Source organism: Eublepharis macularius, chromosome 5 (genome assembly GCF_028583425.1).
Source record: "Eublepharis macularius isolate TG4126 chromosome 5, MPM_Emac_v1.0, whole genome shotgun sequence".
Taxonomy (NCBI): Eukaryota; Metazoa; Chordata; class Lepidosauria; order Squamata; family Eublepharidae; genus Eublepharis; species Eublepharis macularius.
In genome coordinates, this window is record NC_072794.1 from 165,338,525 (window position 1) to 165,352,600 (window position 14,076).

General features: G+C 47.8%; 1 protein-coding gene across 1 annotated transcript in view; it reads right to left on the minus strand.

Annotated features, from left to right (window-relative positions):
* Positions 1-14,076, minus strand: part of SRMS (src-related kinase lacking C-terminal regulatory tyrosine and N-terminal myristylation sites) — a 52,675-nt gene that overhangs the window by 28,839 nt on the left and 9,760 nt on the right. The window contains exon 2 of the mRNA XM_054980784.1: positions 7,637-7,758. Within this exon, the coding sequence (XP_054836759.1) occupies positions 7,637-7,758 (122 nt within the window). The remainder of the gene's footprint in view (positions 1-7,636; positions 7,759-14,076) is intronic.

Sequence of the window (14,076 nt, forward strand, 5' to 3'; positions counted from 1 at the left end):
ATGGATAGACAGACAGAATGCTGTCTTTTTACCCTTTCCTATCCAGTATAGAGTTCTATCATAATAAAAAATGTCTATTTCTATTCTATCCTGACCTGAAAGGCCCAGGTTAACCATGTCTTGGCTCATAGAAGCTAAGCGGAATTGGCCCTGGTATGTTAGCCTGTGTCTGAATAGACCAACTGTTAAGTTAAAAAGTTAAATTAGTAATCGAAAATACTGAGCATAATGAATATAATGTTGAATATAAAATGTTCAATATAAAGTATTTTAAGTAAATATGGAAATGAAGAGGAAAAATATTATGTAGTTTAAGTATTCTGATATATATTCTATTTTTGTTTCTTTATGCATTGTTTATTGTCTACTGTTTATTCTTATAAAAAATGAATATGTATATTAAAAATACAAAACAGAATTGGCCCTGGTTAGTACTTGGATGGGAGACAACCTGGGAAGTCTAGGGTTGCTGCACAGAGGTGGGCAATGGAAAACCACCCCATCTGTCTCTTGCCTTTAAAATCCTACAGAGTTGCCATATGTTGGCTATGACTTGACAGCACTTCCCACCACCGTTTCTATTCTAAAGATGTTAGCCTTTTATGAACTTCAGGGCTCATTTTGAGGGGGAACGCGCAGGAACGCAGTTCCAGTAGTTCCCCAAAGAGGTCACATGTCGGGTGGCCCTGCCCACCTGATTCTTGGCTGTTTGGGGCCTGGATTGGGGCCAAAACAGCCCGGATCGGGCCTCTGATGGGTGATGGATCACTCTCCCGCTCAGCAGCGGCCTGATCCTGACCATTTTGGACCCATTTTTGGCCATTTTCAGCCCCTTTTTGCCATATTGGGCCCAATTTCGGCCCTGAATGGCCAGGATTGGGTCCAAAACACCCAAGATAGGTGATGTCAGGGGGTGTGACATATGCAAATCAGTCATGCTAATGACACACTTCCAGTGATGACAAAGGGCATGGCATATGATAATGAATTATGCTAATGAGTTATGCTAATGAATTCCTCCAGCTCTTTTCCTACAAAATGACCCCTGGTAAACTTAATGCCCTAAACAGCATTACAAACCTGCTGTCTAAGCTAACAAATTGGACCAAACTGGATATGCTGGCTGAAGAGGACAACAGCAATTGAGAGCAACTGAGACCAAGCAATTGAGAGATGGTCCTTATAGTTCAAATATGTGTTAAAACTGAAGGTCCCAGGTTAAAACTGGAGGATCAGTGCCAAATTTGGCATGCATTTCGAGCCGTGTCAGATTTTTATTTCTGCTCTTGTAGATAGCTTGGATCCTAAGCAGCGTGAGGAGAAAAAGGAAGGCAGTTTTCCCACCTCGCGGTTCGCTGTTCTCTCACTGCAGCCTTCCATGCTTCCCTAATTTGTGTTATTGTACAGGGTGGTCTTGCCTTGACCTGGTTAGTCCCGGTGAGCCTGACCTCATCGGATCTCAGAAGCTAAGCAGGGCCAGCCTTGGTTAGTAATTGGAGGGGAGAACTCTGACGAAGACCGGAGTTGCAGAGGCAGGCAATGGCAAACCACCTCTGTTAGTCTCTTGCCATGAAAACCCCACCAGGGGTTGCCATAAGTTAGCTATGACTTGAGGGTACTTTCTACCACCACAGGGTGGTCTTAAGAATTCTGGGACCCTGGGCAAAAATCCAGTATGGGGCTGCAGAATCACTGCCACCCCCCTCTCAGCCCCCTGCCTTGCCTCCTCATTGCTGCTGGAGTCTAAACAAGGGGCAACCCGCACCAAAAGCCAGCTCCTAAGTTGGCTGCCTGAGCCCCAGATGGGCAGGCATGAATAGCCCACTGTAGCCAAGCCATCTGCTCCTCTCGATTGGGGGAGCAGGGTCATAGGAGATCACCCCCCCCGCTTGAGATTTGGGGAAGCTGCCCTGTTGCCCATCGGTTAAGACCACCTCTGTTCCTCTGGACCCTGTAAGGAACAAATCAGGCATCTGTAGAAGAAGGGGGGAAATCAGCAAAAAAAATTCCACAAATGGAAAAGCTGTTCTGTAATAGGAACTGTTGCCAGACTGACGGAACATCACCTTAGGATTCAGGACATTTAGAGTTTAATTGCCCCTTTTCAAAACGAACGAAGTGGTTGAAACTCCTATCTCCGTTCCACCCTCGCCTCGTTTCCCACAACACGAGATGCTTATTAAAAATGTTTCTTTTCCTGATCTTCTCTGCCCTTCCCTCCCACGGTAAACATGAGTGTTCCTCTTATCTCGGCTGGCAGAACCATAGCCTACTTGGCATGCTATCCATTTTCAGGTGGTGAAACCGAGCAACGTGAAACGTGATTGCAAAACATGTTTTCTCTGTTCCTTCGCACACTAGAGCAATCCCATCTCACATCGAGCATGCTGTTGTGAGCTTGCCGTCTGCTGATGGATCTGTCCTGGCATTGCCTAATTGAAGTTGACAAAAGAATGTAAGATATATTCTGTCTGCATAAGCACCTGCGGAGGATAGAAAAGCACTCCTGCAAGGCAGCAGATGTGCTGTACCACATCCGTTGTCCAAAGAGAGGTTCTGCAGTCCAAGGTGCTTCTCTTTCAGCCAACAAACAGATCTTGTTTTTAAACCCGCCAACCTGTTTTTCAGATCTCTAGACCCAGCCCTAGGGTGGCCAAGTCACACATTAAAGTCCGCATGTTCCCCCCATGTCTGCCACAGGTCCTTTCGATCAGATGTGCTGGGAGTTCTGTGCTCAGACTCCCAGGTGTGTCATCCCAGTTTGGATCAGAATCAGGGTGTGTGAGGGAGAGGGGGTCTTCAGTGTCCCCCTTGCTGTCTTCCCGATCTAAAACAGCCCCAGGGAACCACTGTTGGGAAAATTTATATAGACTGATATGTTTAATTTTCCCCAATGGTGCAGACAAGTGGAGGACTCTCAGAGCTAAGCTACAAGTGACACCAGATGTGTTTTTTAATGTGTTGAGGACGCAATTTTACCTGGGAACTGTAGTATGTCGATAGCACAGCGAGGAAGGGAACAGATTTTCAAAGACAGTTTTCAAAGATAATGCTGCGGAGGATTGCTGAGGGAGAGGAACTTTGCAATTGTTTTCTTGCAATCTCAAAGAAGAGATGAACTACCACCTCTTCCCCACCCCTGCCTCCCCACAGGGCCGGATCTACAGTTGCTGGTGCCCAGGGCAACCAAAGACTGGCCGCTCGTGTGGGCGCACAGTGTGCGTGCACTCCCGGCACTGTGTGATGACGTCATTTCCGTTACATCATCATGCAGGGCGGCGCGTGCCGCCCTGCGGCAAGCCAGCTGTCCCGGCGCACCACGGAGCTGGCGGCGGCAGTGTGAGTGGCTGGGAGGCCACTCGCACCATTCGCCTACCCTGCAGGACAGGGGGCAGCTGGCTTGCCACGCGCCCCCTGTCCTGCGGGGTAGGTGAATAGCGTGGGCAGCCTCCCAGCCACTCACGCTGCCTTTCGCCTGCCCTGCAGAACAGGGGGTAGCTGGCTTGCCGAGTGCCCCCTGTCCTGCAGGGCAGGTGAATGGAACGGGCGGCCTCCCAGCCACCCACGCTGCCTTTCGCCTGCCCCCTGTCCTGCTGCCCGCGTGTTCCCAGGGCTAGCAGCTGCGCCCAGTGCCCCCTCTTTGGTGGTGCCGGGGGCAGACTACCCCCCTGCCCCCCCGTCGATCCAGCCCTGCCTCCCCACACTAGGGACAGGATCCCGTATTCCTCTCTCTGTTGAGATTGCAAGAAAACAGTTTTAAAGTTCCTCTCTCTCAGTGATCTCACACGGCATTGTCTTTGAAAATTACAGTTCCTGGGTAAAATTGCATCCCCAACATGTCAAAAAACAGGTCTGGAAGCACTTAGCTCGAAGATTGCATTTTTCTCAGGACACCTGGGGGACACAAAGGCTTTGTAATGTGTCAATTTGCCCCTTTAGATACACTGCAGAATCTCAGACGCCACTATGCCAACCCTTGCAGCTGGATTGCCTGTTTAGAGGACTTCTAGCAGAAGCTTTAACAAAGACCCTAATACTTTATCATCCCAACTAAACCCCAGTAGGGCTGCTCCTGGAGCATTTTCAGCACCTGGAAAAATGGGGAATTATGTAACACTGGCATGAGAAGTGGGATACTGTTTTCTTGGATAATAACTGATATATGCAAGAATGGAGGAAAAAAGAGGAAAATTCTAAGTGCCTGGATCTATGCAGAGTTACCATTGAAACTGACTTGGAAATTGCAATGTCCAGAATGCGGAGGTGCGTGTCCACATGGGAACCCCATTTCGGACACATATTCGACCTGTACTGTACCAGCTGCACTGGCTCCTGGTTGAATTCTGGGTCAAGTTCAAGGTGTTGGTGTTAACCGTTTAGGCCCTTAACGGACTGGGACCTGCATATCTTCGGGACTGTCTGTCCCTGTATGTTCCCTGGAGGGCATTACGCTCTGCAGGTCAACATCTGCTGGTGGTCCCTGGCCCCAAGGATGCTTGCTTGGCCTCAAGCAGGGCCAGAGCCTTTTCAGCTCTATCTCCGGCCTGGTGGAAAGCTCTCCCAGTTGAGACCCAGGCCCTGCAGGACTTATTGCAGTTCCGCCGGGCCTGTAAAACGGAGATGTTCCGCCAGGCCCATGAGAGTGGTTGAGGAGCTGGCCAACTATCCCGCCGGTCCCTTGCCCGTTTTCCTTTGTTCCGCCCCACTTTTAAATGAGATCTGTGGATTTTTAAAAATGATTTTAATGATTTATTGTATTTAATTGTGGTTTTTATGATTTTATGATGTGACCCGCCCTGAGCCTGCTTGTGGGGAGGGTGGGATATAAATCAAAATAAATAAATAAATAAATAAGACGGAGACCTCTCTTAAAGATGCTTGAAAACAAGTATAGTGAGACCTCTCAAGTGTTGGGCAGCCTAGAAACAACTCAACTGCAAATGAGGCATACCTGGAGTCTTCACGGCAGAAGACAAGAACCTTTTTAGGTTGTCTATCACCATTGTTCAATCCAGCATACAAGCCCATGCAGAAAAAGAGAGTCTTAACCTGAACCATCTAGTTCCAGGGTCCCCAGCGTGGTACCCACCAACACATTTCCTGGCACTGCCAAGTGTTTTTGGAAAGTGGGTGGGGCCAGGTGGGGCTTTTGCCCAGCAAGGCTTCTGATTGGACAATGGAAATTTGATTGGCTGTACAGATTTTTTTTAAAATTGCTTTGGCAGCAGCTGCCAGTGCAGCACAAGAGTCTTCATGGAGAAAATGAAGGTAAGTTGGGGCAGCCCTTTTGTGGCTGGGTCCACCTCCTGCGGCTGCCATTTTGTGGCAGCCATTTTATGTGGGTCAAAACTGTCGGGGACGGCCGGTCTGGTTGATCTCACATGGACAGTTATTTAGAAGACAGAGCAGGTTAGGTCTAAATATTGTGCTGTCTGTTTGGAATGCGAGATCCAGCAGGAAGTGGCTGTTGTGGATCCATTCGTCATCGGTCTGAATTTAATTCTTGCAGATGACTTCATTGTGGGTGCCAAAAAGGAAGTTCTACAGACAAAATCTTTTGATTTGACCTGCCAAGACGTGGCCTGAGTCCAACTCGGCAGGTGTTTGACTTCCAAACAGCACGGGGTTTTGCCTTCCAGCGCTCAACCCATTATCACAACAGAATGTTCTAATCCGGACAATTGCTCAAATAGCAAACATTGGCTTGAATGTTAGGGTTTGTTTGCTCGACTTCACCTGATTTGCTCTGTATTTCTAAGGCTTATACACCATACGCCATTCTTAAGCAGCGGCTGGTATCTACTGGAGTTTCCTGTTTTGGAAGCCTGTCTCTCAATGGCACCAGGATGTCGATTTGCTGTCATAAAACAAGCGGAGACCCACCCACAGTCCTTATAATTCTCATGTGTTTTGCCAATCTTGTGACCAGCCAGTTTTTATTCCTCTCCTTGAATGGCTAAAAAGACCAGTCTGGATTGTATAATTTTTGAAAAACTAGAGCAGGAGATTTGCCAGACGCAAACAGGCTTTTCTTCACGTGTCTAAACAGGGTTCTTGCTCTGGAGTTATCTTCTTAGGTTATGAACCTCTGGGTGAGGCCTGGAATTTTCTCAAAATTACATCTGATCTCCAGACTACAAAGATCAGTTTCCTGGGAGGAAATGACAACTTCTGAGGGCGGACTTTATTGGCATCAAAACTCCGTGCGTAGATTCTGCCCTTCCCAGGCACCGCATTTCTAGGAATTTCCCAAGGTCCTTGAGGCAACCCTATATATTTTCCTAAGTCTTTACTCTATCTATCTAGTAGATTTTTCTATGCCACGCTTCTTCCAGGGAGCAGAGAGCTCTCCTCCTATGTTGTTTAATATGCCAGTCTTAGAATTGCACGCTTATACTCTGTTTCAGCATTCCTTCAACTCTGTACTGAATTCCTGCTGTTTTTAATTCTTTGGAAATTTGCATGTACATGCACTGTTTATAGAAATGTCTTCAGAATTGACTGTACTGACTCACACTGTGTAATCCACCTTGAGCCTCGATCACAAAGGCAGACTAGAACCAACGTAAATGAAAATGAATAAACAAGCATTCTCCATTGGCCTAACGGAACAGCTGGAGTCATGGAAACCTACCAACATTGTGAAGAGTAAAACAAACAAGAGGGATGAAAATATGCTGTGTGGTGACCCCGTGCCATGGTACTTTTGCGTCGGATCAGTGCCTGGATACAGTGGTGGTCAAATCCCAGAAGCATGGCCACTCCACTGCTGTCCCCCATGCTGGGGCCAGACACACTGTTGAGAAAGATGGGCAACAGCCACTGCTGCCTGAGCCCTATACAGGTGGCAGAAACCAGTTTTTTCCTACTTTTCTCCTCTCCTTTGGGGAGGGGCAACGCTATGGGCAGTTTGCCCACCAAGTGTGTGGGCTGGGGCAGCTGCCCCTGTGGCTTCCTAGCTAAGACCACCTCTGCCTGAATGTGTAGAATTTAGTAGAATCTTAGCTGCTAAGAGGTAAGCAGCATGTCCCCCGGAGCGCCTTGCACTCTGCCGATCAGCATCTACTGGTGATGCCCAGCCCGAGGGACGTTTGCCTGGCTTTGACCAGGGCCAGGGCCTTTTCTGCTCTGGCTCCAGCCTGGTGGAATGCACTCCCAATAGAGATCCGGGCCCTGCAGGATTTGTTACAGTTCCGCAGGGCCTGTAAGACGGAGATGTTCCGCCAGGCCTTTGGGTGAGGGACCCACGATTTGTCTCTTCTAACTGCCGTGCTCATACCCTGCTGTCCTGGATGCTTATTTCATGACTGCTCCTGTAGTTTTTATTGCAGCCTTTTAGAATTTGTTGACAGATGCCTTTAAACTGTTGGTTTTGTAAATTGTGGTTCCTTGTAATTTTATTGAGTGTTAATCAGCCGCCCTGAGTCTGTTCATGGGAGGGAGGGATATAAATATGATAAAATAAATAAATAAATAAATACATACATGTCATTTATCTTTAATGAACTGGTCCCCAGGTTGCTAAACTGGGGAGGAGAGTGTAGCAAAACTTAGGAAAGCTTCGGTAGGTTAAACCGGCTTAAGACTATAGGACGGATGCCCCCATGAAAATAGAAAAGTAAGGTGTGAGAGTTACCTGACAGAGAGTATTCCCCTTTGTTACTCTCGCTGTCCCGGATGAGGAAGGAGCCGTGCCGATTCGGGGACGAGAGGAGGAGAATCTGGGCTTTGTTTCTGCTGATCCCGCTTATGTACCAGCTGGAGAAAAAAAAGCAACAGATGTGAGCTGCTTGCAAAGATTTCTCAGAAATAGGATAGACCAACAGCATTCAAGTTTTTGCCTTTCGGTTAGTAGAATGCTGGACTAGAATCTTGAAGATCTAAGTTGAAATCTCCACTCTCCGCCATCGAACTTGCCCGGTGAGCTAGTTATTATCTCTCAGGTCACAGGTGTAGCAAACTATACAGGGTTGTTTTGAGGATAAAATAAGGAAGGAAGAACCCTGTGCTCCGACCTGAGCTTCAGGAGAATGGGATAAAAATGTAGTAGGTAGACAGATTTTTAACCAGAAGAAAAACCACCAATGGGGTATGGACGCACTTTTTCTGTGAATATATAAAAATGGCCCCTGAAGGCAAAGCAGTAAAGAGGCTTTTGTCATGCATATGAGCATTCTGGCAAATGCTGGCTACACATTTGTATTACAGAGTGAAGCAAGAACTGTTTTATTCCTCTAATATGAAATCTACAGTCGATATATTTTTAAATGTTGCCAAGTAGACCTCTTGGCATCCAAACCAAATATTGTCCAAGATACATGACAAACTTTTCTCCCTCCAAGATTTCCCCCTTCAGGGGTCCTTATTGCCTACCAATAAACATGCCGATAACAAGCTCAGTGCACAAAAGGTACTGGTCTAGTTGGGGATATGCCTACTGCAGCGCCATCATATTCCCAATGTCTCCCGTAGCAGAAGATCTGTAGAGGTGCACAAATTATTTTTTCATGACTTCGTATCTAATTCCTCAAGTCAGAATTAGACGTTACCATCAACATGTGATGATAAATCTCTAGAGGCAGTACTGGAGTGGATAAGGGTGAAACAATACAATTCAGATGAGGGTGAGTAACTTGTTGGAATGGTTATCTGGGGACATTTCTGCTCTGGATGGAACTCCACCTTCCTTGATCATAGCTTGGGGTGCTCCGAAATCCAGCTCCGCTTCTGGAATCCCAGACAGCATCTGCGACCAGAGGTACCTTTTATTAGCATTGGATAATTTGCCAGCGGCTCCTTTTGCTACGTGAACAGAGAGATATAGCATGATAACACCTACTTCACACCAGACTGATACTGGAGGAGGAGACTTTTCTATCCTGCCAAGCCCGTAATGTAAGAACCAACAGCAAATGTTAGCGAGATGCTTTTTCGTGACTGTGACTGTGTTCCATTTACAAGCAGGGGAACCGCAGGTACTTGCAGGGGGCATCTTATTTCCCTTCCCCCACTGTTCCTCTTTCCCTTCCCTGAAAGCCCCCACAGCCTCTCCTGGGCCGAATCCATACTTCCCTACCTTCCGCTTTTCATGTGCATTAATTGCGCTGGATTCTATCCCGCAATGTCCCAGTCTGTGTTCATATCCCTTCTCTTACTGCCCCTGCCTTGCACTATACTTCGTCCACATTCCTGGTAGAATCGTGCAATACGGGGCGAGTTTAGATTCGACGTCACCGATGACAACATCACGTTCATTCCCCCCCCCCATTTTTTCATCAGATTTCCGCTATAGCATTTTTTTGCTAAATTGCTATGGCGAGGCCACACCCCTATGATGCCTGTGATTGGTTAATGTTATTCTCTGCCTTCTTCTTTGAAATCCATTGGATCATTATTCTGGCGGACTAATTTGAACTGATATTTAAGGTGGGGGTGATCCAAACTCTCCAAACGGGCAGACTAATTATTTGACGCTCGAATGTAATGTTAGAATGACGGATTTCTGCTATAACGGTAATTTCAACAGTAATTTTTTTTTTTAACAGCCATCGATATTTCCGACTGTTCGGCATCCTAAAAATGACATGGAAATGGAAATGACGCCACCCCTTGATGTCTCCGTGGGGATTTTGGAGCACCCCGATTAAGATTTATGGCCGGGATTGCACAACAATGCTGGGAAAGTCCCCTTTTTAAAAAAAGAAAAGGGAAAGGGCGGGCGGGCGGGCATGCTGCGGAGAGAGTGGAAAAGCTTGATAATTGCACAGCAAAGAGGGATGGTGTTCCGGAATGGCTGCAAACACGGAAGTGGGGTGGTTTGAAGGGGGCGGTCTCCTCGTGAAACGCTTCTATTTGTCCACATCCACTGTGAGAACCGCGCAAGAGAAGCGTTTGAACGCATGACAAATTCGTCTGAGGCGCAACGCGAAAGACGCGAGAGAATGGTGGGATTGAGGTAAGAGTATGTGAACAGCCCTCTGAGAAGCGAATAATGGGCGGGAAAAAAGCAGAAAACTTGAGACGTGTGGATTCGGCCCTATTTTCCTGTTTCTGTCTCTCCTTCTCACCCACCAGCCAACCTACCTTTGTCTAACCCTGTATCTTCAGCTTTTCCTCCTTCCCTCCCCATGGCAGCCTCTTCCCACGATAACTATGCCCTAGTTGTGCAGTGCTGGTGGTCAGGCTAGGCTGGGTCCAGTTGCCCTGGGTTGGCCATTGGACTGGGCCCGGATGTGCAGTGGGGAACCAGCAAGGACTTGCAGAGGGCCTCATTTCTCTGACCCCAAACTATTTCTTTCCCTCCTCCTAACAGACTCCACATCTTCAAACTTCCCTGTTTCCTTCTTTTCCTTCCCATCCACTAGGGGTGCCAGGTCCCCTGGGACCCAAATCTGGGGATGGGAGGGTTGTGGGGGGGCACATGGGGGAAACTTTGCACGCATGCTCTGGAGGACTTTCTTGTTGCGCCTGCAATGACGTCATTCCCGGCGTGACAAGGAAGTCCTCCAGAGCTCGCAGGAGTATGCTCTGGAGTTTCCAGGCCCATTCCAGGCACCTCCCCCCCCACCAGCCAAGTTAGCTGTGGTGAGGGGATGGACCCCCTGCCCCCACGAAGTGAATGGGATCTCTACCGTCCACACACCAACCTTCTTTTTATCTGCCTCCCATCTTCAGCTGTATTTATTATTTACTCAGTTTATATTTTACCTTTTCCCACAATGGGGATCCAAAGCAGATTAGATAGGATTGCCAGCCCCAGGTCCCTCTGGTAACCAGAAAGAAATTGGAGTGCCCCCTGCGGACTGTGGGAGCTCTCTCAGGGCAGCACGTGGCTTGCGTGATGATGTCACTTCCCAGAAGTGATGTCATTGTGCAGACCGGGAGTGCGCACGTGCAAGGAGACATCTGAAGGTGCCAGATCTCCCACTTCCTGCCGGGAGGGTAGGGGGACCTGGCAACCCTAGTTGTAGACACCCATACACACACTTCCCCCAGCCTGCCTCCTCCTGATCAATGGGCAGAGGCACGAATCACTGGAAAATTGCCCGCTATCAGCGGGCACCTGGCAGCCCTAGGTCTGCATCTTGCACCTCTACTCCCTTTTTCTCAGTGAAGAAAGTTAGGTTGAGAATAATTGTAAGGTCCCCCGGGGAAATTCTGCAGCAGAGCGGTGATTCAGAATTGGATCATAGCCTGGAATTTTAACCACTACACAACACTTGCTTTTGTTGGGTGGCTGTTGTTGAAGAGTAGCAAGCAGCCAAGCCTGAGTGAGTCAACGCAATTCAGGTTGTAGCAAGCTGCCTAGTGATTGCTGGTCCACCATCACTTCCCCACATGCCAAAACAGCCCTGGAAAGAGCCCTCCCCCTCCCCCTGACTTTCACTGACGGAAACCAAGGCTCAAAGGCTGCCAATATTGTTTTGGTTTCCTAACAACGGCAACTGGGTGTGTGTATAGATTTCAGATTTTTCTGCAAACTAGAGTCTTTTTCAGGTTTGTAGAACGATCTGTCTTGTCTATTCATAGCTCCAGTCTCGGGATTTAAGTATATTGAAATGTATGCTTTCCTGGAAGACAGTGTGAAAACCACAGACTCGCATGGAGCCAAGATCTGAGCAGGAGGAAGGGAAATAGCGTTATCTACTTCATCTGCCGTCTCAAAGTCCTATAGCATTACAGTTCTGCTTGTGTGAAATAATGTTTTGGAGAGGTAGGGTGGTCAGGTAAGGTGTGAGTGACGAGCAGCATTCCAGGATAGTCGATTTATAGCCTTCCTTACAAGTCAGGCCAGGCAATTCTATTTCCATACTGCAGTTATTCTCACACTAGTCAGATGAGAGCAGGTAGTTCTGATGAAAGAAAGGCAGGGTATAACTAAATACATGCTTGATCTAGATGACCCAGGCTAGCCTGATCTTGTCAGCTTTCAGAAGCTAAGCAGGGTCTGCTCTGGTTAGTACTTGGGTGGGAAATCACCGAGAAGGGCCAGTGTCGCTTCTTAGAGGCAGGCAAAAGCAAAACACCGCTGTTGTTTTGAAAACCTCTCGAGGGGTCGCCATAATTTTTTATTTTTTACTTCATTTATACCCTTTCTTTCTCTCCAATGAGGACCTAATGCAGCTTACATTCTTCTTCTCTCCTCCATTTTGAGTAGAGTAGAGAATGCTCTCAAGTCATAGTTGGCTTATGGCAACCCCTGGCAGGGTTTTCCTGGAAAAGGTGGTTTGACGTTGCCTGCCCCTGCAACCCTGGCCTTCGTTGGAGGTCTCCCATCCAATTACTAACCGAGGCTGACCCTGCTTAGCTTCTGAGATGTGACAAGATCAGGTTCACCTAGACTATTTGAGTCAAGGCTTCTCTATTTTTACCTCAGAATAATTCTGTGAGATAGGTTAGGTTGAGAGTATGCAGGGCTTTTTTTCTGGGAAAAGAGGTGGTGGAACTCAGTGGGTTGCCAGCACAGGGGGCAACTCCTGGAGGGAGGTGGTGCCCCTGGTACCACATGCAGGACTGCACAATGATGTCAGTTTGGGTCAGCTGGAACAAGGGGGGAGTTTTTCAAAGTTTAAATCGCCCTCGGGGAAAATGGTCACAAGGCCGGTGGCCCTGCCCCTTGATCTCCAGACAGAAGGGAGTTTAGATTGCCCTCTGTGAAACTCCCCTCTGCGTGGAGATCAGGGGGCGGGGCCACCGGCCATGTGACCATTTTCAAGAGGTGCCGGAACTCCGTTCCACTGTATTCCAGCTGAAAAAAAGCCCTGAGAATATGTGACTGGCCCAAGGTCACTCAGCAAGCTTCCATGGCAGAGCAGGGAACCTCGGTCTCCCAGATCCTAGTCTGTCACTCTAGCTACTACACCACACTGGCTCTCATAAGTCAGCTGCGACTTGAAAGCGCTTTACACACAAAGAAATACATGACCTTCTAAGTGATATCATAATAACGTGCTATTCGGTAAGGGATTGTTGCATTAATGGCCCAGAAGGAAATTCAGGCAACATAATATCTTGGGTCTTCTAGGATTTACAGAAGCGTGCATAGATAAGAACAAAGCATGGGGGGTAATCGAGCAATACATTAGGAGCCTGGGCCACGCATTCCATCCCATCTGAGACAAGGTGTTCTAAAATTAAGGAAAAGCAACGGATGGCTTGGAGTTAGCGCCCTGAGCATCTGAGCAAACATGCCTGCCAACATAAGGAGCCACCAGAGTGTGTTTTTTTTGCTGCAAGGAACTACTCCTCTAATGTTAAGACTTCCTTGCAAATATTATGGGATGTTCTGCAGTCCTGCCTAGGGTTGACGAGCCTTGGAAGGCACAAATCTTACAAAGGGCCAGTGGGGCCACGCACCATATACTTGGCACGAAGCCCAGGCAGGAAGAAGAGAAAGGAAGTAGGAAGCTCCAAGCAGAGATGAAGGGGTTTCAAAGTCTGCCAGCGACACCCTCCCCATCCGTTTCCCTTATGAATGAAATGACTCAAATTACTTTGGCTGAGATGCGAATGGAATTGCTAGGATTGCGAACAGGCCTGGGGGGAAATGTCCAGTTCATTTAATAGAACTTCAATGGGATAGATATTACCAGGTGATGTTATTGACCTCCATGCTGTGAAAAGTTTCAACCACTCATTAAACTAGAGATGCCATTCCCCCATTCAGAGTGCAGGATCCCCACCTCAAGCTCCCATTCTCTACTCCCTTCCAAGCAGGAAAAAACTACCGGGGGGGGGGATTGTCCTTGTGATGACATCACTTCCAGGAAAAACCCAAAAGTGATGGGTAGCTCTGGGAATTGCCAAAAACTCTATGGTAAAATCATAGTGTTTCTGATCATTCCTAGAGCTACCCTCCAGCTACCCTCCACTTCTTCTGAGTTTTCCCTGGAAGTGATGTCATTACACTCATGATACTGTCCCCCACCCCCACCCCTTCCACTGGTTGCCAGGTTCATCTTAACAACCTTTCCTTAAGCCTCTATGAAATGGACAGGACATTTTCCTCCATGCCTATTGGCAACTGCAGAACATACTGATGTCACACCAAAAGATCTTAATAATTCTGATAATGGA